Raw genomic sequence first — 23584 nt, 5'->3', positions numbered from 1 at the left:
TCTCTACTCTCTCTCTCTCTCTCTCTCTATATCCTATTTATATATCTATATCTATCTAGTCTCTACTCTATATATAATCTATATATGTATATATATATCCAGATTGACCAGGCACAAAAAGTATTTTTGCACCCACAGATGACTCCCCAAGAGCTGTTAGTACAATGTGCACTGTGTGCTTAAAAAAAGAGGAAACTGGACAAGAACAGGACAAAAGAAGAAGTGACAGATCTTTAAAAAAAAAAAAAACTGTCTACAGCAATGAGCATTGTCTGAAAGTCATGTCCTTAACAAAGTAGGAAAAAAACCAGCAAAGCCCTAACACAGGACTAGACATCATTTGATCCTTCTGCACATAATGATCCTGGTCATATGTGCAGAAATCATTGCAAACCCCTTTCCCAGTTTCCTAGCAAAGTATAAATAAATGAGGGGTGATTTAGGACTTTTACACATCAGTGTTGTGTACTTTACACAGTACTGTATGCACTGTGCCAATGCACTGTGCAAACGTAGATACAGTACTTTTATCACAGTACAGTATCATGTACTATGATAACTTTTAAATGTAAGTGTTCTGTGCCAAGATTAACATACACCCTGCACAGTTTATAAATTTGAATCTTCCAAAATCTAAAGAAATCCACTGGCCATCAGTCAAGCTACACAGGACAATAGTGCAAAAAAAAAAAAAAGAAGCTCTCCTCTGAACATCAAAACGTCACCTTGTTAAAAACAATGGCCGTTTTAACGAAAGTTTTATTTTTGCCTAAATCATCTAGTTTTCGATCAGTTCAGTTTTCGTCTTCTCTGAAAAACCTGAAAAAAAGACTTGATGGCCATTATTTTAACAAAGTGACGAAAAATAACCCATAAACGCAATGCATTTAAAAAAAATAAAAAAAAAAATAACGATAAACGGAATATTACACACCGATGGATTTCAAAAGACCACTTCAGGTTGATTGATCAAAACTTCCTCAAAACCTGTGGTGTAACGTCTTCGGAGTGCGGCCTGTTTGCAGGACACAATCCCCTTTAAGTTACCATCTTGAGGCCTTATGCGAACCAAAAAGAGTGACGTCACACTGGGTGTACTGCGCGAGCCTGAATCAGTGCGTGGCAGACTGGGTCGGGCTGGGCCAGCAGCGAAGGGAAGAGAAAACGTCTGAGTCGAACAGGAATAATGTCTTTTATTCCGCTGCGCTTCCCCTTCAGAGACAGATAACTGCGCTGCTCGAGTTTCCTCTGAGTATATTTTCGTCTGGAGAGCCTGGTGCCAAAGTTGTCGCCCAGCAAGCTTGAGTGTCTTCACTATGGATCAGTCCGTCGCAATTCAAGAAACTTTAGAAAGAGAAGAAAACTGCATCATGGTATCCTTGCCGATTTACACACGCATTGCTTTGTGGTTAATACAACTAAGGATTACATTCAGCTGGCACGCTGGTAACTTTAACTGGCGCGCCACCTTTTCTGCTGAGCTGGGAACAACAGGCCTGCTGGGTTGTGCCACTCGGTTGTCAGCTTTCTGACTAACGAGTAGCTTTACTTAGGCTTCAATCCAGGCAATGCAGTTGCAGCGCGCACGGAGGGGGGAGCAGGTTTGGTCAGTAGTTGCTTCAAATGCGTAACCCATACTTAGTACTGTAATGAGTCGTTTTGTCCACAAGATGGCAGCTGTGTGCTTGGTCGTTATTGGCGGTGATGCTTCCTCATACCTGACAAAATCGCTTACACTTCATTGTGAGTCAAGGCCAGGGTTATAATAGTTTTGGATTTTACATTATCGTTTAGTTTTAGTTAGTTTTTACTTTTTTTCCTTAGTTTTCAGAGTGTTTTCGCTCGTTTTTATTAGTTTTTAATTTGGGTTTAATGCTTAGTTTTAGTTTCGTTCGTTAGTTTCAGTATTAATTTTAGTTTTCATACTTTGTCAGGTGCAAGATTCAAGGCACAAGAGTCACTACTGTGTAATAAAAACTCAACAAAAGATACAGTTTAAAGAAATATATTCAACAACCAACTGTTAACAAGACAGCAGCACTACGTCCGCATTTATGCTTGTGTAGCTGGACTGTGTGTGTTAATTACCTTGCGGTATATGCGGTGCCGGCTGGGACTTTTTTTTTTTTTTGGTCCTCGCTCTTTGTGCTCAGTTTTTTGGCTGCAAACATATTTGTTTCTGTTTTTTCATTTTCTTCATTCCCTCATGTCCATTCCGATAGTTTCAGCAGTCTCCCTCCAGGAGTTTGCTGACATTTGTGCGTCCTTATATTGATGCTTTGATTATTAGTCCTGATTATTAGTAGTAGTCACATTTCTCCAGAGGTGAACGTTACATCGGTTCAGACCGACTCTGCCGCTTTCTCGTGCACACGCACGCACACAGCTGACCGAGGGCGCTCCCAGCTTAAACTCGGAGAGCAGAAAAATGATCAATCCACAAGGCTCTTAAATAAAATGACAAACAAGAAAAGAAAGGTAATTTTATCTATAATTTCAGTTAGTTTTAGTTAGTTTTTTTTAAACTCACAATACAGTTTTAGTTAGTTATTGGTTTTTTTTTCCCCTTTTAATTGTAGTTTTTATTTATTTCAGTTAACGAAAGTTTTCGTTATTTCGTTCGTTTTCGTTAACTGTAATAACCCTGGTAAAGGCCCTGTTTCGACAAAGTGAGATGGGTATAATGTATTGATGAAAGAAAAGTTCAACTGCAAAGAGCAACAACAGAACTGCTTATGTTGTTGTTACTATTATTTCTGTTTAAATAATATAATAATGTTCATCCATCCATTCATTTTCTTCCACTTATCCAATTCAGGGTCGGGGGGGGGGGGGGGGAACCTATCCCGGCTGCGTGGAGCCAGACGTGGGGTACACCCTGGACTGGTTGCCAGGCTGTCGCAGGGCTAACACAGAGACCACCTATGGGCCTATGGGCAATTTAGAATCACCAATTAACTTAACCCCACTAACTGATTAATTGCATGCCTTTGGACTGTGGGAGGAAGCCAGGATACCCGGAGAGAACCCATGCAGATGGTGGAGAACATGCAAACATGCAGATGGTGGAGAACATGCAAACATGCAGATGGTGGAGAACATGCAAACATGCAGATGGTGGAGAACATGCAAACTCCACACAGAAAGGCCTGGGCCAGATGGTGGCTTCAAACTAGGGGGCACGGTGGTTAGTACTGTTGCCTAACAGCAAGAATATAATAATTCATTATAAATAATAACATAAAGTGCTGCATCATACCATACGGAGATGGGAAGCAGATTGTGTTGACATTAAGTTAAGAACAGAGGTGATTAGTGATCAGCAGTATGGTTTCATTCCAAGAAAGAGCACTACAGATGTGTTTTTTGCTGTGTGAGTGCTGATGGAGAAATATAGAGAAGGTCAGAAGGAGTTGCTCTGTGTCTTTGTGGATCTAGAGAAAGTATGTGATAGGGTGCCAAGAGAGGACTTTGGTGCTGTTTGAAGAAGTCAGAAGTGGAAGAGAAGTACTGTAAGTGAGGGTGGTGCAATGTATGAGGACAGCGAGACAGTTTTGAGGTGTGTAGTTAGAGTGACAGATGGGTTCAAGGTGGGGGTAAGATTACATCATGGGTCGGCTCTGAGTTCCTTCTTGTTTGGAGTGGTGATGACAGGTTAACAGAGGAGGTCAGGCAGGAGTCTTTGTGAACTATGATGTTCGCAGATAACATTGTGATCTACAGTGAGAGTAGATCACAAAGGATAGTGCACAAGAGAAGTGAAGAAAAGAGTGCAGGCAGGGTGGAGTGGGTGGAGACAAGTGTCAGGAGTGATTTGCAACAGGAGTGAAGGGGATGGTTTACAAGACGGTAATGAGACAGTGGCACTGACAAAGGAAGTGGCAGAGTTGAAGATGGTAAGATTTTTGGATTAGAAATCACTACATGTGAGGGACAGCTCAGGTTGAGTGGTTCGGAGACAAATTGAGAGAGGCGAGGCTGAGATGGTTTGGGTGTGTGCAGAGGAGATATAGTGGGTATACTGGACAAAGGATTTTGAAGATGGAGCTTCCAGGCTCCCTCCAGAAGAAGACCACAGGAAAAAAAACTCATGCACACAGAGGGTTGGTGTGACAGAAGGGGATGCTAGGAATAGGGTGACATGGAGGCAGATGTTCTGCTGTGGTGACCCCGAAAGAAAAGGAGCCAAAAAAAAGGAGAAGAAGAACATGAATTGTTGCATATGGTTGGGGAGTTATTCTCAGTGGGCTAGGAAATGTAATCTATAAATATTTTTAATAATTATGTAAACTGTGTGAGATTAAGGAATACAGTAAAAGGTTCAATATTGTAAGGAATAGAAATAAAAATGAATCAAAACTCTACAAAACTGTAGTTTTCTTATTTTTCCCACTTTAGTCATTTTTTTTTTCTTTTTTCTCTTTTTCTCTGGCACATAAATATGATATTAAATATGCAATGCAAAAAAACAAACAAAAAAAAACACATTTCCCCTGTCCTTAACTAAACTGTAAACATGCTGTCCAATGTGATGTCCTCTTTGACGATGCTACAGAGAGCAGACTGCTGGGGCTGGTGGAGTCTGCAACAGAATATGCGTAAGTTTTAACAGCTTGGGGGTGATTGGTATCTCTGACATGCTTTCTGAGCAGTATGTTTGTATTCAAAGGCTAAAAATATAGTTTTCTAAGAAGTGTGGCCGGCAGCATCATGCAGTCGAGCATAACACCGTATACTGTACTCAAAAATGACCACAGAGTTGCATCAACCTGTCTGATGACGGCACCAGGTAGCATTTCCTGCAGGGCTGTTTTTAGTGTGCATATATTACTGTATGTATCTCCTTAGATAAACAGCCAATTAGAATGAATTCAGACTTCATTAAAGAAAAATCTTAAAATTACCATGTAATGTTTTACAGAATCTTTATTTATACCCATCGAAGAATGGCAATTACTGCTGATGATGTATCACTGGAGGACATTATACCCATCTCCCTCGACTTTGCAGTTGTCACAGGTGAACTGTATTAACATATTTTTACCTTACCTCAGATATTCTTGTATGCAATTCTAACAATATAACTGATCAAAAATGATGTGACGGTAAATTCTCTGAAACGTATTTCTCATACTACAATCTTCTTAGTTTCCTCACCAGAGGAACTTGTGGTTGTGGGTAAGTTGCACTAGTTTCCATTACAGCCCGATTAGAAATAAGCTACATAACTGGTGCACTACAGGATAACGAGCATCCGAGCACCACCACCCCCAACATTCTTCTTCTGATTGTAGGTGCTGATACCAAAGTGAGAATAAGCTACAAGGACGAAGAATTAGATCTCAGACTTCCGTTTGGCTCCAGCTCGCGCCTGTTTCTCAGCGAAGTGAACAGGGCATGGAGTGGTAGGTTAGCCTTTATATAATATGTTTACATGACATCAGGCGAGATAAACAAGAAGAACCTTTTAAAACTGTGGTTTCATTGGAATCAAGTATTAATTCACACCTTATTTGTAGAAGATGGGTAACACATATCTTTAGAGAGGAAGAGTGTGAAAAAGCACAAATATTCTACTGGAGTCACCTGTGTGAGGGAATACCTATTGAGTTAATAGTCTTGCAGTTATATTGTGCTGTAAAACCATAAAAATATCTTTATTTTGAAATAATTTTTATAGGGAAAAAGACTCCCAATTAGTGTTTAGAACTACAAACTGGTGTTGCCACTTCCCTGTGTGAGAAATGCTGGCAGACAGAGAGAGGAGGGTGGAGTCTGGATGTGATACTCTGTTGCTGCTTAATTTTTTTTTTTGTAGGTAGCTTTTGCAATAGGACACAATAAAAGGAGTTAACAGAATGAGGTGCTTCCTTTTCAGTACCTAATTTGGACCAAACGTTTGCAGTCTGCTTTCTATTCATCTGAAAGTAAAAGGCCATTAAAGATCAAAGATGGTGTGTTTTGTTAGGGATGTGCCACTTTTCAGTGTGGAGGTCCTGTGTGGACACAGGCAAAGACTGATGTATTTTTTCAAGTGTAGCCCCAAAGGTTTTAGTTTCCTGAGGGAGACCACTAATGGGAAGAGCAAATGGCATGCCCCCTATTGTTAAAAAGAAGAGTCAGAAAAATTCTCACCGCAAGCACATAAAAGTGAATTTAAGTGCAGATGTGGGCTTGCAAAGAGAGAACAGTTTACTATAAAAACAAGACAAGATATTCAAGGCCGCAGGTTAACAAAAAATAAAAAATTGCACGATGTAGCTTTTCTAATTCTTTAACACGAGTTGATGAATAAGCACTTTTGTGTATGCCGTGTTGCGGTAAAGCTCACACCAGACGTGTGTCATATTTCTCATTAAGGCAAGATTCATTATCAGTTCTCTCTTGCCCTCCCTGCCTTTTTTTTTTTTTTATCCAGATGTTTGCAGGTCACCCACACAGATACCCAAGTTTGAGTGGATCAACAAGTACCAGGCAGATGCCAGAGTACGGGGAGTTGTCAAACAAGCCCTCGCACCCATCGGCACAACAGTTACTGAACTCAACCAGCACCAAAAAACAGGTTTGCCTTCTTATTTTTAATTTGTACATGCTGCCAGCCAGCATCTCCACATGCTATAAAATGAACTGCAGTGGAATTGGTCCACTGGGATCTGTGCAGCGAATGACAGGACGTTCTCTTCTTTTTGTCTATGACGCCTGCAGTTTTTCCACATCAAAGTTGCATCATAAATTACGTGCAAATACCACTTCCTCTGAATTCAACTGCTCCACCTGAGCATGAGTTGAAAGGGGCAGACATTTTGACATGACAAAGCATACAAAAAACACAGGAATAACCAGTAATGTTAATTTGTCCTGTTACCTTTTAAAGCATTGCAGTAAGCTATGAGAGTGAGCCTGCAGAGCTAACAGACCTGGCAGAACTAAGTGCAGTGTATTATTAATGGCTATTGACCCTGCTGTGATATTTTTAAGAGCGGAGCAGGTTTTTTTTTTTTTTTTTAGGGTTGTTAATTTTACACTGGTGTACACCAAAACCTTGAACTCTTTTTTTGGCTTGAGCCTGGAAACCCTGAAACCTTTAACAGCATTTAAATAAGATGGACGCTACTTTTAGCTGTTCTCTTATTCACGAGGGGTCGCCGCAGCAGGTAGCTCTGCATGTTTGATTTGACAGATTTTTACACTGGATGCCCTTCCTGACACAACCCCAAAGGGACTTGCTGCCAGAATAAAACCAAGGATTTTTTGCTTGTTAGGCAAATGTATAAACCACTATACTGTGGAGCCACTATTTAAATAATGGGGGGCGTGATCACATTAAGTGATTCAACCGAGAAGCCAAATTAAATATCTGAAAATCTTTGTGCATTTCATGCAAACCGAAAAGCTTCCATACTTGTGCACGATGTTGAAATTGTTTTGGTAATTTTAAGCAGATCTTAATCTATCATTATGTTTGTGCATGCTGTATTCCAGCCATGCTGCTGGTGACAAGTATGCAAAACATATAATGACCACATACAAATCTCACAGCATCAGTACGATCACTAAGGAGTCGCGTAAAAAACCTTGCGTGCAACATTGCTGGCCATATATTTTCAGACAAGTGTCATATATGCTTATGCTAGTTAAATTATTTATCCTCTTGAAGTGCATGGGCTTGCTTTCCTAACGTAATGTAATGTGGTAGACGTTTCCGGTTTCAGTCTGCGTGATACATTTGGTTTGTTTCGGCGTCCAGTTTGCATCAGCGGGGGGAGAGCGTAAACTCCTCCTCCTCCTCCTACTATAACGTTTGCATGGGCAGGTCTGAGACTGAGTGGACATTGATCTTCTGCACAGAATGCGTGGGAGCGGTACATGGAGATGTCTAGTGTGATGAGGGACTCTGGTATGAAAAGATATTCCTTGTTTTACTCGTTGAATTTAAGGAGGTGAAAGAAACGCCGGGTCAACTCTCAGCTGGCTAAGATTAGCTAGCTTCCTAGCTAATGCTATCGAGCAGTTGTAGTTCTTATATCAGGGACGCTAACTTTAGCCACATTAGCTAGAGGGCTCATCGGAGAAACTGGGTAATTTCACATCCCTGTTGCAGAATTTATTTGATACATTGTTTACTTCACCGCGAATCACGGGCACACGGTTAAAAGAGTAACAGCTAGCGCTAGCATTGCGCGATATTACTGGTCAGTGTCTGTGGCAGAAAGTGGTACACCTGTTGGGATTGATGTTACAACATGTTTTAGTGACACATTATTGTGCCGTTGACTTGAACGCTGTTTTTGCCTCGATTCTTGAGCCGTTTGCGTTTATTCTCAGGCTGTTCCCGGGTTCACTCATTCACTTGCGGCTTATCCTCTTAGGGGACTTAGTGTGTTATCTTCAATCAGCTGCGTGTAAACTTTGCTCCGACCGCCTGTCACTGTGATAAAGGTGTTTGTTTACTGGCTGCTTTGCCTTCAGAAGAAAAACCCATTGAGCTCACCCCCCCCCCCCCAAAAAAAACAAAAAACAAAACAACCGCGTTTATTAAGGAACTGTAACTCTGCAGTTAAGCATTAAGAAAAATTAAGAAATTCATTTAAGCAATCTGAAGCATTTCTATTTATGAAGTCGAACTTTGGCCGGATGTGGTTAGTAAAGATACCGCTTCGTTAATACGGAAGACTTTGAGACCTGATAGGACAATTCGTATTCATGCTGATTTAAGAGAAACACGTACAGAGAGGCAATGTGTGCAGTGAGCCTGAGTATATGCAGCTCGCTCTCCGGGTTAAAGATACTAAAACATGTGCAAGATGTACTATAAAATATAAAAACCCCAAAGTTATGTGGTGCCTAGGCCTCATATTGCTGTTTTTAGCAGCAGCATTGATTGTTTTCAGCCACATACCTAACAACAGATAAGTAGCTTTACTTGGAGAAATGGAGTGGGGAGGGGACTCTTAAATTGTGTCTTTGCAGGATGCATGCAGTATCTGATATCTGAACATGTTAACATACACAAGTTCTTTAAAGGACTTTAATTTGTGCATTTAATGCCACATAGTTGCTTTAATATGTTTCAAACATCTATACTGCAACAAGTATTCAAAACAGGTTAGAATGAACATGGATGAGTGAATGAACAATTTTAGTCAAATAAAATTGTTTTTGCTTCATGAATCAGAATTTCCATACAGTCCAGTGACGTTTACTTATTTATTTAGAAATGTTATCTCTTACTACCGTTTGACAGCTTCATGTGGGTTTGAGTCTGCATAAAGAGGAGCTTCTCTTCTGTCATGTTTCTTAAAGCACACACTTCAAGAGCAATTTCACAGTTTGCTGGAAGTTCTGTCAGTCAAATAAAGGGCTTTTCCTGTTGACTGACATCACTGAGTTGTTGGTTTTTAATTAAAACTGCATTATTCTGGGGATTTTTAAATAGGGCTGGCTTGAAATGGCTCGGGCTCTCATCACTCTTTTTAAGACAAAATAAAACAAGCCGTGTAAGCGTTTCTGTCATGTCTCGTGACCTGTCTTCGTAGTAAAACAAAGATGCAGCAGCTGCAGTTTGACGCTGAGATTGTTCCACAAGAAATCATACCAAATATAAAAATCTTTTGGGCCATTTTGTTTCACACCTATTTTTCCTTTAATTTAGTAAAATTATCCTTTTCTTCATGTGCGATTTGTTTTTGTTTCACTACTTTATACCCTGTCTGCTTTATTTTCCTACTTTGACCCTGTGTTTTGGAAAGAATGGTTTCAGTAGGTTTTTTAAAATTTATTTATTTATTTTTTATTTTATGTGTCGAATGCGGCACGCAGATTGTGAACATATTAAGAAACCAGTTGGCTTCTAGTTTGCCATTTTGACACCATATTTGGAAAAAAAATTTAGTTATTTTTTTTGTAGATTGTATCTCTTCTTTTGGGTAATTGTGTTGTGCTGTGTAATGCAGCTTGCCATAAGTTTGTAGAATTTAATTTCCTGCTCAGGGAACCAGGTTTTTGCTTTCAGTGGAGCCAGCTGTCTTCCCTGCCAAGCTTCAGGAGACAGGGGCCATGCTGTCTAATACTTCACACTCAGCCATTAAATCTAGCTACTTAGAATGCAGTAACTGTATCTGACTGCAGGAGAAGGCCTCAGTCGATTGCCCACAAAACCTGAGCTCTGACTTGGCATTTTTGTGATTGACTTGTTTTTTGTTTTTTCATCCTTAGGCACAATTAGCCAAATTTTACTTTATATTTTACTTTAAATTATGATTCACTGTGTAGTAATTCTGATCGATATAACTGCATAACTGTGTTGCAATCATGGAGTTAACCATTCTGAGTGTTTTCTCTTGTTCTTCTCAAACAGAGAAATCATCGGACAGAAAGGTAACTTCAGAAAAGGAGAAAGGTTCCAACAGCGGCACACCGAAGCCCAAAGTGTCAACCAGCCAAGAGAGGTGAGCCCTTGAACCAAAACGTTTTCACACTTTTTTTTTTTTTTCCGTTTTTTACATTACTGTGGTTACATTACATCCACTTAACTACACTTATATTTGAATGCAAAGACAGTATCTGTCTCTGCTTTGAGTTAATATCTATACTCTAAGGTGGAGTTTAGTTACAGGATATTCCTGGAAGACTGCACTATCCAGACATATTACATTTCCTCTTCCCAGCTTAGATTCATTCCATATTGACAGCATGGAAACAGAGATTCTTGTTTTTGTTGGGGTGATCTTTTGTATGTTAGGCTGTTAGACTACAGCACTCCACTAAGAATGGCTTGGTGCAGTTAGGCTGTGGACTAGCTTGACTGTTAATAGACAGCTGTAGATTATCATTATTTATTACATTTTCCCACTAATGGATTCCCCCCCCTCTAAAAAACAACCCTGTGTGCCTGCATTTTTCTGTCTCAACTCACACCTGTTCGTTATTTCTTCTCTGGCATGCAGCCTGGGCATCTCCAGTCGAGAGGACCGGGATGACCTGGTGCGCTCTTCCAGCCACACCCCGTCAAACAAAGCTCACATACTGGCCATGCCGCAGTTTGGCCTGCGTGACAACCTTATAAAGTGTGAGCTGCTGAAAAAGGAGGAACTTTACACTTACCTGGAAAATTTCAGGTACGTTGCTGTTTATTGCTTGTTGTGCCAATTTGGCACATTGGTAGAGGCACAAAGACACTGGTGTTCTTGATACTGTTGAGTATTTCATGAGCAGCAGCATCATTTAAAAAAAAAAAGTTAACATTTTTTCTTCCTTGATGCTGATAATAAAGCCTTGGTATTTTGGGTGGGCTTGGTAAAGCGATCTTTTCCTGTTTGTTTTCCTTACCTTTAACCAGTGAAAACAATCCTTTTTAAGCCTGACACCCTGCACTGCATTATAATAATTTTTCAAACTCTATATTGAAAGCTGTAAAGGGAAAAACATTCACAAGTGTCAAACTTAGAAGGCGAGTGCAGATATTTTTAAGCAAGAGTTGTATTTAGCGGTGCTGTGTGGTGTTCAGTTAAAAATCGAAAATGCTTTGTGGAAAAGATGGTTTATACATGAACAATGTGTGCTCACAGTGTAACTGATAAAAGCAGTGTTATGTAAAAAGTATGAGTCAACATCTGTGGGTTTGTATTGCTGTGTACCGCCGTCTCAGACACTGTCTAGAAATGCACGAACACACCGCAGCTAAGGTTGCAGCTCTTCTTATTTCATAGATATTGTAAAAATTAATGTTCCTGAAAAGAATAGTGTTTTTTTTAATTAATTTAATGGAAAAATAAAGCAGTTTCTGAATATAGATATTTTTTTCATTTATTTGAATCAGATTGTGATTACTGCTTTTCCTGCATGACACTGACAGTTTAATATCTATGCACTCAATAGTATGCCAAATCTATATATAAATATAGAATTTTTATTTTGAACATTTATACAAAAAATGTTAACATGACACAAGCTTAATTATTGCCCTTTATCAAAAATGGCAGACATTTTGACAAAGCTGCATTGTGCTTGTGTGTGTTTTTGTCTGCTTTTGTCTCATTTTTACAGTGTATAGTGGGAGTGCAGTGAAAAAAAATCCATGCTGCTGTGCATATGAGGAATAAAAGCTTATAGAAGCAGCAGTCCAAGCCCCTCTGCATAAATATAGCTTCTGCATGTTTCTGGTTAGCTGAGGATCGAGCTGTTAAGGCAGAACATGTTTTATAGTTCAGTGGCAGTCAGCACAAAATAAAAAAGCTCCATACTGTTCCTGCGAAAGAGCATTTGCAAAACAGCAGCCGCCTGAAGGTCAGAGGCGTGGGACATTGAATGGAAGGAAGCTGCTTTTCAAAGTGGACCTACAGAATAAATCTCAGTGGGGGATGTAAATGGAAAGGGTTTGACCATCTCATAATATCTCACGGCTAATGTGTGTTTAAGTTGCAATAAAGCTGCTCATTGGTCAGGAGATGTTTATGTTTGTACCCTTTATGCAGTTCTCTGTAACCCTATATAATTTGTATTAGTTAAATACAGTTTCTCTTTCTTTTTTTTTGGTTAGTTTCACCACAGTTTTTCAGTCTCAGTGCAGTTTCTTTGTTTCCATTTTGATTTTTGCTTGTTGTCTCCCCCATTGGCCAGTAGCTTAGCAAGTGGCAGCCAATAGCCAGGAAGTGGTGCTGTTCTATTCATCTTAATAATATTGCTTACCCCTAATGTGTGTATTCTTCATTAAATATTTACAGTAGCCTTGTATTAAGCCACTTGAAAACTAATTCATTTGTTGGTGGGTGTTCCTTTTTAAATAGTGTTACTATCAAACTGCTAACACCTTTGACAAAGGCTGACTGTCACTGATAAGTCTGCTGTTACCAGCCTGTACCTGCAAAAATGTGACTCTAATTGGTCATAGTGATACCTGTTGTGGTGAACACAAAGAAAGGAGCTTTTTAAAAATGCTCCCATGTTATTTCTAGTCCCCATAATTGCAGCCTTCGTGCATCAGTGAAGTGATCAGACAAAAGCTCGCTATTACTCAGCTGCAATCGGGTACATAACTGTAGAAGCTTGCTAATATGGCTTCACAGAAGGTTTCACAGCTCCACAGTCCCACTCACCGCTCTGTATGTGTAGTGTTGCAAAATGTCATTTTAATATATGTAATAGGTTGCATGACAGATTATCTCAGTCACACAGCAGATTAATGTCTGAAACAAACGGAAACTAGATGGTGACACTTCTTCCTGCCTGTTTGCTATCACTCAGAGCTGCTGACCAGTGGCTAACCAACTCTGTAACACCTGCCCACCCAGGATACTGTGTCCTAACTGAAACTGAAAGTCAAACGCAAACTAGGAAACTTAAGACTTCAAGAGAAGTCCTCATCAGTGACATGTAGCAGTCTTCCACAGTATTTGTAGGTTTTGCCTGTTTTGCTAATTTCTTTGATTCTTAGATAATTTTTTTTCTTCCTTTCAGTTTAATGTTTTTGTTTGAATCTTTTGAGATTTAATCCCGCACATGGGTCTAAATTAATAATAAATCTTTCTGAAAAAGTGCAGTTGTGCCCTTAAACATAGAATATTTAAAAAAAAAGTATTCAGAAATGAGTCACTGTGTGCTATAATAAAGCGGCAGGGCATCAGCTTGATATAGACTGGCATTATTGTTTTCACTATTTCAGCCTCCTAAAGTGGAAAACACTGGGGGGGGGGGGGCTTCAAGACTATAATTTTAATTCTTTTGTTTCTGCTCATTTTTCATCCTTTTTTTTCCAGCTTTTTTCTTGGCACATACAATGTGAATGGACAGGCACCAAAGGAAAGCCTCCGTCCTTGGCTGAGCTGCACACTCAAGCCCCCTGACATGTACTGCGTGGGGTAAGTCACATTCTCCCGTCGAAGCATAGCTGTGCACTACTCCACTTAATCCTATTACAAAGACGGTCATTTACTCCTCAAACCTCTGACAGATGCGTGCAGCCGTTTAGCCAGTTTTAAATGCAGAAGATGCCTAACCGCACATTTATTCACTAATCCGACCTGTGTTTTAGTTTACTGCCTTGGCATTAGGGAGCCAAAAAGTTTTATCAATACCACAGCACTTCTAGATGAAGTGGAAATCAAACCCTCAAAAAGTTTTACCATTTGTCCTTTCTGACAGTTTTCAGGAGCTTGACCTCAGCAAAGAGGCTTTCTTCTTCAATGATACCCCCAAGGAGCTGGAGTGGACAAAGGCTGTGTCTGAGGCATTGCATCCAGATGCCAAGTATGCCTTAGTAAGCACTTTTTTTTTTTTTCTTACCCCCTCAAATCTCATCATTTAACCCTGTTAGTATATATTTCACAATTCACCTCACTATTCTTCATTTTAGAGACCCTGTTTAATTCACTCCTACGTGGGAGACAGTCGCTTTAAAATAGATTCATGAAACTGGTGCAGTACATGCTTTATAGTTTCAAGAACTTCAGTCACCACCTTTCTGTGCTTGTAATAATTATCATACCATCACATTACATGGATTATTACACAGGTTATTTCTAATAATGGGTGCTATGTCCCTGTCACTTTGAGTTTAGATGAGCTTGATTTTTAAGCTGCCGCTTTTTCGTTTCTTTATTTACTTTTATGTTCTTTCTCATTGTCAGTGCTGATCACCATATTAGCTTCCTCTTTTAAAGATGTGACTGGTTTATTTGTGTCTTCTTAGCATTTACGTGATATGTGCTAAGTCACCAACCTGTCATTTTGTTTTTTTCCACCCACTTTGAGTTCTCTGACTAAAGTACACTTGGATGCTGTGTTTTTGACACTGAATAGTTTAGCAAGAAGCAAAAAAAAAAAAAAAAAAAAAACGTTGACACATTTTTTTTTTGAGTATTGACACTTGCAGAAGTTAAAGCTATTTCAAACTATTTTGCTTCCCCTGTGTACAACTGTCTCTTACTCTGGGATGTGTTTCTGTGCTTCTGTTTTACTGTTCCTAGTAGTTGAGGTTGACAAAGTGCTGATTTAAGCAACAGAAACTGCAGTAAAGCATGTTTGAGCCTGTGTTGTGGCTACACCATCTCTTGATCATCAAAGAAAATGTCTTCATTTAACTGCCTGAAATTGTTTGCTTAAACTATTCGTCTCTTGCTGCAGGTGAAGTTGGTGCGCCTGGTGGGCATTATGCTGATCTTCTTTGTGAAGGAGGAGCATGCAGAATTCATCTCAGATATGGAAGCTGAGACTGTGGGCACCGGCATCATGGGAAGGATGGTGAGGACTGCATTTCAGAGGTTTTTTTTATTTATGAATAGGTCATCATATAGGTTTCCATTATTGTGCAAATTTATTGTGTTAACATACTTCATGGTGTGGGAGTATAAGCTCACGAGACATCAATTGTTGTTTGTACTGTGTGACAACAGGATGAGGGGGAAAAAGATAAGGCCTTTGCTCCTGTCCATCTCTTTCTGCTTCTTTCAAAGATAAATTCACAACACTTTATTTTCAGAAAGTGTACACTTCACTTCATTCTTCAGGGATCCCAAATCATCCTGAAACAGATTTAGTTGGTTTGGGCTTAGTTTCACTTGACCATGTGGGCTTATAAGCCAAGCTAAGCAAGCATCAGGGAAAATTCATTGAAAATTCATTGATCCTGATATTCAAAAGACAGACAGACCCCCCCCTCCAAACACACACGCACCCTCCCACTCTATAAAAAAAATAAATAAAAAATCAGCCAAAGATAATGTAGGAAGCAGTTCTGGGCACAGCATGCTTGTTTTATTGTACAAGTTGCCACTTTTTCTGCAATCCCCTTGGCTATGGGTCCTTGTCCCCATGCCCTCTGCTTTAGAGAACATCACTGGCATTATTTTTAGTTCCATTTTGAATTCCCTCTCTTCATATTAATGATGAAAAGGAATCCAGTGTTTCCTGCCAACATTTGGGCTTCTATCGTGATGGTATCTGTTCACAGGCAAATGGCAATAAATAAGGCAATTTTAAGCACAAGCAATCTGCTGTGATAATGAAAATTCAAAATCATCTCTGCTTCCTCCTTTGAACTATTCACTTCAGTGCTAATTCATCCCTGAAGTGCTTCGTACAGTAGCTTCAGCTTTATTCCTCATGCACTGGTGCAGGAAAGGTTATTTTTGGCACATATGCGATCGTGCTTACTTAGCAGTCCCTGCAGAGTAGAGCAGATGGCTGGCTAGGGACCAGTGGGGGCGTGGGGGGGTTAAGATTGCTCCATCCTTTCCTGCAGTAATAGGAGGCGATTTTATGAATTGCAGCAAGAACTATCTAAAACATTCCAAGTATGAAATTTTTGCATAATATTGACTTACTGTCTAGCAGATGAACAAAATCATAGTAAATAAAACATCCAGTAATTTTTAGAGTGTTTGCAGAAATGTTTAAGTGTTTTCTTTCCATCACAATCAACTCCTGATTGACAGGGAAACAAGGGTGCTGTGGCAATCCGTTTTCGCTTCCACAACTCTGATATCTGCGTGGTCAATTCTCACCTTGCTGCCCACGTCGAAGAATACGAGAGACGTAATCAGGACTATAAAGATATTTGCAGTCGTCTTCAGTTTCGCCAACTTGACCCCACTCAGCCTGCACTCACTATTATGAAGCATGAGTAAGTAGCCATTAATATAGGGTTGCAGTGTGATTCTCTTTGAATGTTTACATAGGTATTGTGCCACTAATCTAAATACACAACTTGATAACTTCTCGTAACTTAAAGATTTGTCATGCAATCCTTTAAACCTAAAACATATTTGCTGTCACTGTTTGTTAGAAATCCAGTTGTATTTCTCGTGTTCATGAATGCCTGATTTCTGTGTATCTTCTGTTTCTGAATCAGTGTTGTTTTATGGATCGGGGACCTCAACTACAGAATCAGTGACCTCGACGTGGACAACGTGAAGGATCTTATCAGCAAGAAGGACTTTGAAACTCTGCACAGTTATGATCAGGTAATAATTATGGTTTCCTTATGCTGTTCAAATTTATTTGTGAGCGGTGATATTTACCAGTTGCATGTGGTCATCAGCTCAAGAGGCAAATCGATGAGGAGGCTGTGTTTGTGGGATTTGAGGAGGGAGAGATTGATTTCCAGCCCACCTACAAATACGACACCGGCTCTGACAAGTGGGACACAAGGTAATCTCATATGGAGGCATTTCATTCTTTTTACAAATAGGAGAATTAAACCTTGCTTGTAAGATATTTAGTATTAGTGTTCATAGTCAGAAGTAGTAGTCATACTATTGTTGTAGCTCTAACACTATAGCTGCTTGTGCTATCACACACCAGCAATTCAAGTCAACCCACATTTTATTTTTCCCCTACATTGAGACATTTTATTCTGTCTCATGAATTGTTAAATGTTTGGAGCTTCCTGGCCTGCAAACAAACGTCTCTCCATTCAGAGCTGCTTAACTCTGTTTTTTTTTTTTTGACCATAGTATTTATTAAAAGATAGCCACAAGAGAATACCACAGTAGCATTATAATAGAACTGTCAGGGTTAGGGTTGATGGCTGCAGTACTGCAGACAATGCAGAGGAATTTTTGATCAGCTGCTAAGGCTTTGCTGTGTACAAAGTAAAGAGCAAAAAGAAAAAGCTTGCCTTTTCCACTGACGACTACACTCACAGCCACTTTATTAGGTACACCTCAGTAGTACTATGTTGAACCCCATTTTGTCTTTTGAAGTGCTTTAATGCTTTGTGGCATAGATTCAAGAAGCTGCTGGAAATATTTCTCACAGATTTTGGTCCATATTGATATGATCGCTTCACACAGTTGTCTGCACATCCGCCATGCTAATCTCACCATTCCACCACATCCCAAAGGTGTTCTATTGAATTGAGATCTGGTGACTGTGGAGGCCATTTTCATTGTCATGTTTAAGAAACCACTTTGAGATGATTTGAGCTTTGTGACATGGAACATTAACCTACTGGATGCAGCCATCAGAAGATGGGTGTGCTGTGGTTACAAAGGGATGGACATGGTTAGGAACAATACTTAAGGCTATGACATTTCAAGACTGCACAATTGGCACTAAGCCCAAAGTGTGTCAAGAAAATATCCCCCACACCATTATACAAGCAATCATACAAGGCAAGATGAATCCATGCTTGCATGATCTGCTGCTGTAGCCCATCTTTATGACATGTTGTGCTTTTAGAGATATTATTTGAGTTACTTTTGCTTTAAAAACAGCTCAAAGCCATTTCTCCTCTGACCTCTGGCATCAATAAGACATTTTATCCCAGAGAACTGCTGCTCACTGGATATGTTGTCTTTTCCAGACCATTCTCTGTAAACCCTAGAGATGGCTGGGGAAGGTCCTAGTACAGTAGATCGGCATTTTCTGAAATACTCATACCAGCCTATCTGGCACCAACGACCATGCTGTGCTCAAAGTCACTTAAATCACCTTTCTTCCCCATTCTGATGCTTACTTTAAACTTCTACATGCATAAATGCATTGAGTTGATGAGGCTGATGAGACATTTGCATTAACATGCAGTGGAATAGGTGTACTCAAAGTGGCCAATGAGTATACATACAGGAGCTACGCTGCAACCCAAGTATTTACTAAGGGAAAAAAAAAATACAATCTCATTTGAATCAGTGGCCTTAATAAACTGGTTTACTCATCCGATTGTAATATTATCAGTAAGCACGCCTTACTAGCTTTGTTGTGTAGTATTCTGTGCTCTTGCAGCAGAGTCTCGCTGCAGAGATTGTCATTAATTTCTATAAGACAGGGGTAATTACTGCTTTATATATTTTATTGCCTTGTAATGAAACGGACGCTTGAGAACTGATGTTTATTTATTTTGCATTTAGTGAAAAATGTCGTGTCCCTGCGTGGTGTGATCGCATCCTGTGGAGAGGAAAGAACATAAAACAACAGCATTACCAGAGTCATATGACTCTGAAGACCAGTGACCACAAACCTGTCAGCTCCCTGCTCACCATTGGGGTAAATAATTCAGATGATGAGCAGCTTTTTTTTTTTTTTTTTTTTAAAGGCTGTATAACACATATTTTAAGCATGCATTATTTCTTTGCCTCTTTATACTGTCTTTTCTTACAGATCAAGAGGATAAATAGTGAGGACTATAAGAAGACCTTTGAAGAAATTGTACGCAATATAGACAAAATGGAGAATGAATGTATTCCCTCTGTAACCTTGTCCAAGCGAGAGGTAAAGTTTCCCATCACTTTCCATCACATTATAGTGCAATGTGAGCTGTAATACTATTCCGATTCACCCTGACATTAAATTTCCTTACTGTACTTGGTGTGTAAGCCACCGCTAAGGTATTCTTCTTGGTGCTGAGCTTAATGCAGCCATTTAAAGGGTACAATAATTTCATTTGAAGTAACTTTTTATTATTAAAATCTTACCTCATAAATCTGCTTTTTCTTCTCTTCCCCAGTTCCACTTCAAGGACGTGAAGTTCATGCAGCACCGGGCAGAAAAGTTGAGCCTGTTGAATGATGGACAGGTCCCATGTCAATTTGAGTTTATCCCAAAGCCGTATGAGCCCACATACTGTAAGCCCTGGCTCACAGCCAACCCCCCCAAAGGCTTCATTGCTCAGGGTGAGAAGCATGTCATTTTTGTCTAGAGCCAACAGATTTAAATTTAATAAAACATCAATCAATTAGCTGGATTATGTAGAGATACCACTGATTTTGATTTACAGTGGCAGACTTATTTGGTCTCAGAAGATGAATTGTCATCACACATTATACTCATCATGATGTTTTAGAAATCCTCAAACAGTACTATGTCATAATTCCTTCTGACCACAGTATAACAGCTGACTGGAGCAACCACCTGTTTAATTTGTGCATCCCTTTTAATATCTAGGTGGTTCTGTGGACATTGAGCTTGAGGTTTTTGTAAACCGCACAACAGCACCTGAACTTAACTCTGGCAAGCAGGAGATTGAAGACATCCTGGTGCTCCATCTAGAGCGGGGCAAGGACTATTTCATCTCTGTGACAGGGAACTACCTGCCAAGCTGCTATGGCACTTCTATCCATGCGTTATGTCAGCTGAAGGAGCCCATCCAAGACATGTCACAAGAGACCCTCCTTCAACTAGTTAGTGTTCACCTGAAATACCTCTATTCCAGTCATTGATGCCTCACAGGCTTCCTTTGTAGCATTTTTGAGAATTTGAGACTAATTGAATGTACTTTAACGAAACATTCATTCTGTTTATTTTTGTTTTTTTCCTCTCAATATCAGGCCGAGTTGCCTATAAATGAGAATGCAGCAAACACTGAAAAGCCTCTTGACATTCCTAAAGAACTTTGGATGCTGGTGGACCACTTATTCCGCAATGCAGTCAAACAGGTCAGAAAAATGGATGGTTATATAGTAGTGTTGTAATAATAAAATAACAACATGCACCTACTTAATTTTATATTGGCCCCTTCGTGTAGAATGCACTACACATGGCCTCATGGCAGTATTTAGCTATTATGGACACAGACTGAGAATTCTTGCAGACCTCAGGAATTAGGTGAAATAAAAGTTTTAAAAGCATAATCCTTTGTGTAAAGTACCTAATTTAGTTCATTGCAGTGTCCTTTGTGCTTCAGACCATTTCTTCAGCTAAAGGGAACCAGTGCTTGTAGACTCTGAATGTTTTGTCCTCTATTTGCAGGAAGACATATTTCAGCAACCTGGGCTCCGGAGTGAATTTGCTGAAATAAGGGATTGCCTTGACACAGGGATGCCAGATTCCTTCCGTATCTTTCCAAAGCTGTCACGATAAAGATAAAATTTGTGGAAAAATACTGTTTATCATTATATTAGAATAAGTCACACAGCAGTCTCTCTATCTATCTATACATACATATAAATATTATGCGGCATCGCGCATTATGAACACTGCACGTTATACTCCAAACAACGAAGAATATGAAAACGATGTTCACGCATCATTGAAAATAGAAATAACATCCGAAAAACGAATAAATTGTGACTTAAGTGTGGCGCATTGTGCCGCGCATTATCGACGATGCTCGTTGGTCTACAATTCATGACACACATCAGAACAATACCATACACACATCCATTCATTTTCTTCCTCCTATCCGGGGCGGCACCAGTGGAGCTCAGACCTCCCTGTCGCCCAGACTCCTCCTCCTCCAGCTTACCTCTGATTCAGACTTCAGCTGCTACGATAAGTGGCCGATGTTGCTGCGTATATACCTGTGCAGGTGCATTGCGTGTGTTAATTACCTTTCGTTCGTGTCCCGGTGTTTTACATGTGATGTAAGCCGACAGAAACATAAAATGCTGGCACTTTTTTTTTTTCCCCCCTCCTGGGTCCTACACTCATTGTTTTTAAAGCGCAAACACATTTGTCCTACTAGTTTTTTCGCTTCTTTGTACAAAACGGAAATGCGTGGAAAGAAGGGTGTTTCTTTGGAGGTGCGCTTATGTTATAGCTTTTTTCTATAACGATGTAAGGGCTGTAGCTCCATCTGGTGGCACATTTCTTCATAACATTTAGGACAAACATTTACCAGCACTGGGTTTACTGAAACCTTAATAATTAGGCCAGGGATCCTCAAATCCAGGCCTCGAGGGCCGGTGTCCTGCAGGTTTTAGATGTGTCCCTGATCCGACACACCTGAATCAAATGGCTGAATTACCTCCTCAGTATGCAGTCAAGTTCTCCAGAGTCCTGCTAATGACTTCTATATTTGACTCAGGTGTGTTGAAGCAGAGACGCATCTAAAAGTTGCAGGACACCGGCCCTCGAGGCCTGGACTTGAGGATCCCTGAATTAGGCTAACCGACTAGTAACAATAGCGACGACTAGTCGGCTAGTGGAGTAATCACGCACATCCCTAATTTTTGTGTGTGTGTGTGTGTGTGTGTGTATGTATATATATATATATATATATATATATATATATATATATATATATATATATATATATATATATATATATATATATAAATACACAAGTTTTAAAGATTTCATTATATCTATGTAGGATCGACACTATGGGTTTTATCAACCCTTATCAGCCCTTTAAAACTCAATAATTGGGATGTAAATCCTGTTAATTAAAAGGTGAAAATTGGTACATTAGATGCACATAGCTTATTTTAGAAAGGATGCACTGCACTACTAATGAGGGAAACGCAAGGAAAATTTTCCAGATATTCTGTATTGCTTTTTAATCCATCTTATTTCAAACTTGTCCTTTGAATGACTCTTGGGATGTTATTGCCATATTTTATTATCATTTATGTACTTACATAACATGTAGATTCAGCTTAAAGTTTGCATCCTTGACCCCGTGAATTTTGACCTGCAGCGGGCAGTAATCACTCAGTGGCAGAGGCCTTGCTTCTGTTCCTAGATGCCCTCCCAGAGCCTGTGGTTCCCTACTCCTTTTACCAGCGGTGCCTCGAATGCTGCTCCAGTGCCAGCCAGTGCGAGCAAGTAAGAAAAATGGAACAGTTAATTACTCATTTCTACTGATCCCACGTTTTAAGTTCTAAAAGTTAAAAATCTTGTATTTTGTCTTTAGGTTATTTCCACGCTACCTCAGTGCCATAAAAATGTGTTCAACTATTTAGCTGCCTTTCTCCGTGAGCTTTTGAAGAATTCTTCTAGCAATCGATTAGATGTCACCATCTTGGGTAAGAAAATTGAAGGAAGTTGCTCCTTCTGTTCATACATAAATGGGTTATTATTACCTTACTTTGTGTTTTAGTCAACACTTTGACTTTTTTATTGTAAAGCTTTGTAAAGCTGGGGATTTCTGTAATGATGTTCTTTATCCTAATCTATTCTGCACAAATAAAGGTTGAATGTGAACTAAATTATAGCAACAAAATGTCCTGTGTTAAAAAGAAATATAACTATTTGAAACCACTGGTTTATTACATTTCTTTTCATTTTCTGTCTTATTCCTTGAAATGTCAAAAAATAATTTGACACTATGTATTATGAATAATTTCACTATACTGTGTAATGTGAATAATATATTTTCTTTATGTATAGCCACCATTTTTGCCTCCTTGCTTCTGAAGTCACCCGCGAACCAGGATCTTGCAGAGAAGAGGAAGACTCAGGAGTTCTTTCAGCACTTCCTGACCCAAAGCTCTTTCTAGATGGAGGACTTGTCTTTCTTGCTGAAGCTGAACACTAAAAACTGTAAACATTCAGTATTTGAAATAACTGTTCCCAGATTGCTCTTTGTATAACTATATAGAGTAATTGCTGTCAGTGATGGTTCTTATTTCATATTACTTCAAAACCAAGTTCGTGATCAAATGATGCAGAGTTTATTGTATATCATTGAGCATATGTAGAAGCCTAACAATTTTTAATGTATGTATATTTTATTTAAAAAGAACAATTTGTATTTTCATGTGTCTGATCTCAACAACATATTGTTTTTATATATAAAATTCCTGGAAACAAGTCCTGTGTCATTTGTGTTTTTTTTTTTTTTTTTTTTTAAAGCCAAAATGTTAAGAGTCAAATAATTTAATAGTAAATAGAAATAAGAAAACCCTGTTCTATAATCATGGATTTT

General features: G+C 39.3%; 1 protein-coding gene across 2 annotated transcripts; it reads left to right on the top strand.

The window, feature by feature from the left end:
* The first annotated feature begins 1088 nt into the window (after positions 1-1088).
* On the top strand, positions 1089-23469 carry inpp5b (inositol polyphosphate-5-phosphatase B). Of its 2 annotated transcripts, XM_030750357.1 has the most exons (23): positions 1089-1373; positions 4519-4598; positions 4922-5019; positions 5149-5178; positions 5295-5405; positions 6419-6562; positions 10358-10448; positions 10947-11117; positions 13755-13856; positions 14140-14254; positions 15121-15237; positions 16431-16618; positions 16847-16958; positions 17036-17145; positions 18846-18981; positions 19096-19206; positions 19442-19607; positions 19879-20114; positions 20262-20369; positions 20683-20767; positions 22355-22482; positions 22571-22682; positions 23047-23469. In XM_030750357.1, the coding sequence occupies exons 1-23, from the start codon at positions 1317-1319 to the stop codon at positions 23154-23156; spliced, it is 2718 nt and encodes a 905-aa protein (XP_030606217.1). In that variant the 5' UTR covers positions 1089-1316; the 3' UTR covers positions 23157-23469. The 2 variants fall into 2 exon arrangements, with proteins under 2 accessions (XP_030606217.1, XP_030606218.1); XM_030750358.1 differs by lacking the exons at positions 1089-1373; positions 4519-4598; positions 4922-5019; ... (1 more) ...; positions 5295-5405; positions 6419-6562 and adding an exon at positions 7765-7897.
* The last annotated feature ends 115 nt before the right edge of the window (positions 23470-23584 follow it).

This window comes from Archocentrus centrarchus, chromosome 16 (genome assembly GCF_007364275.1).
Source record: "Archocentrus centrarchus isolate MPI-CPG fArcCen1 chromosome 16, fArcCen1, whole genome shotgun sequence".
NCBI lineage: Eukaryota > Metazoa > Chordata > Actinopteri > Cichliformes > Cichlidae > Archocentrus > Archocentrus centrarchus.
This window is presented reverse-complemented; position numbering and strand designations above follow the sequence as displayed.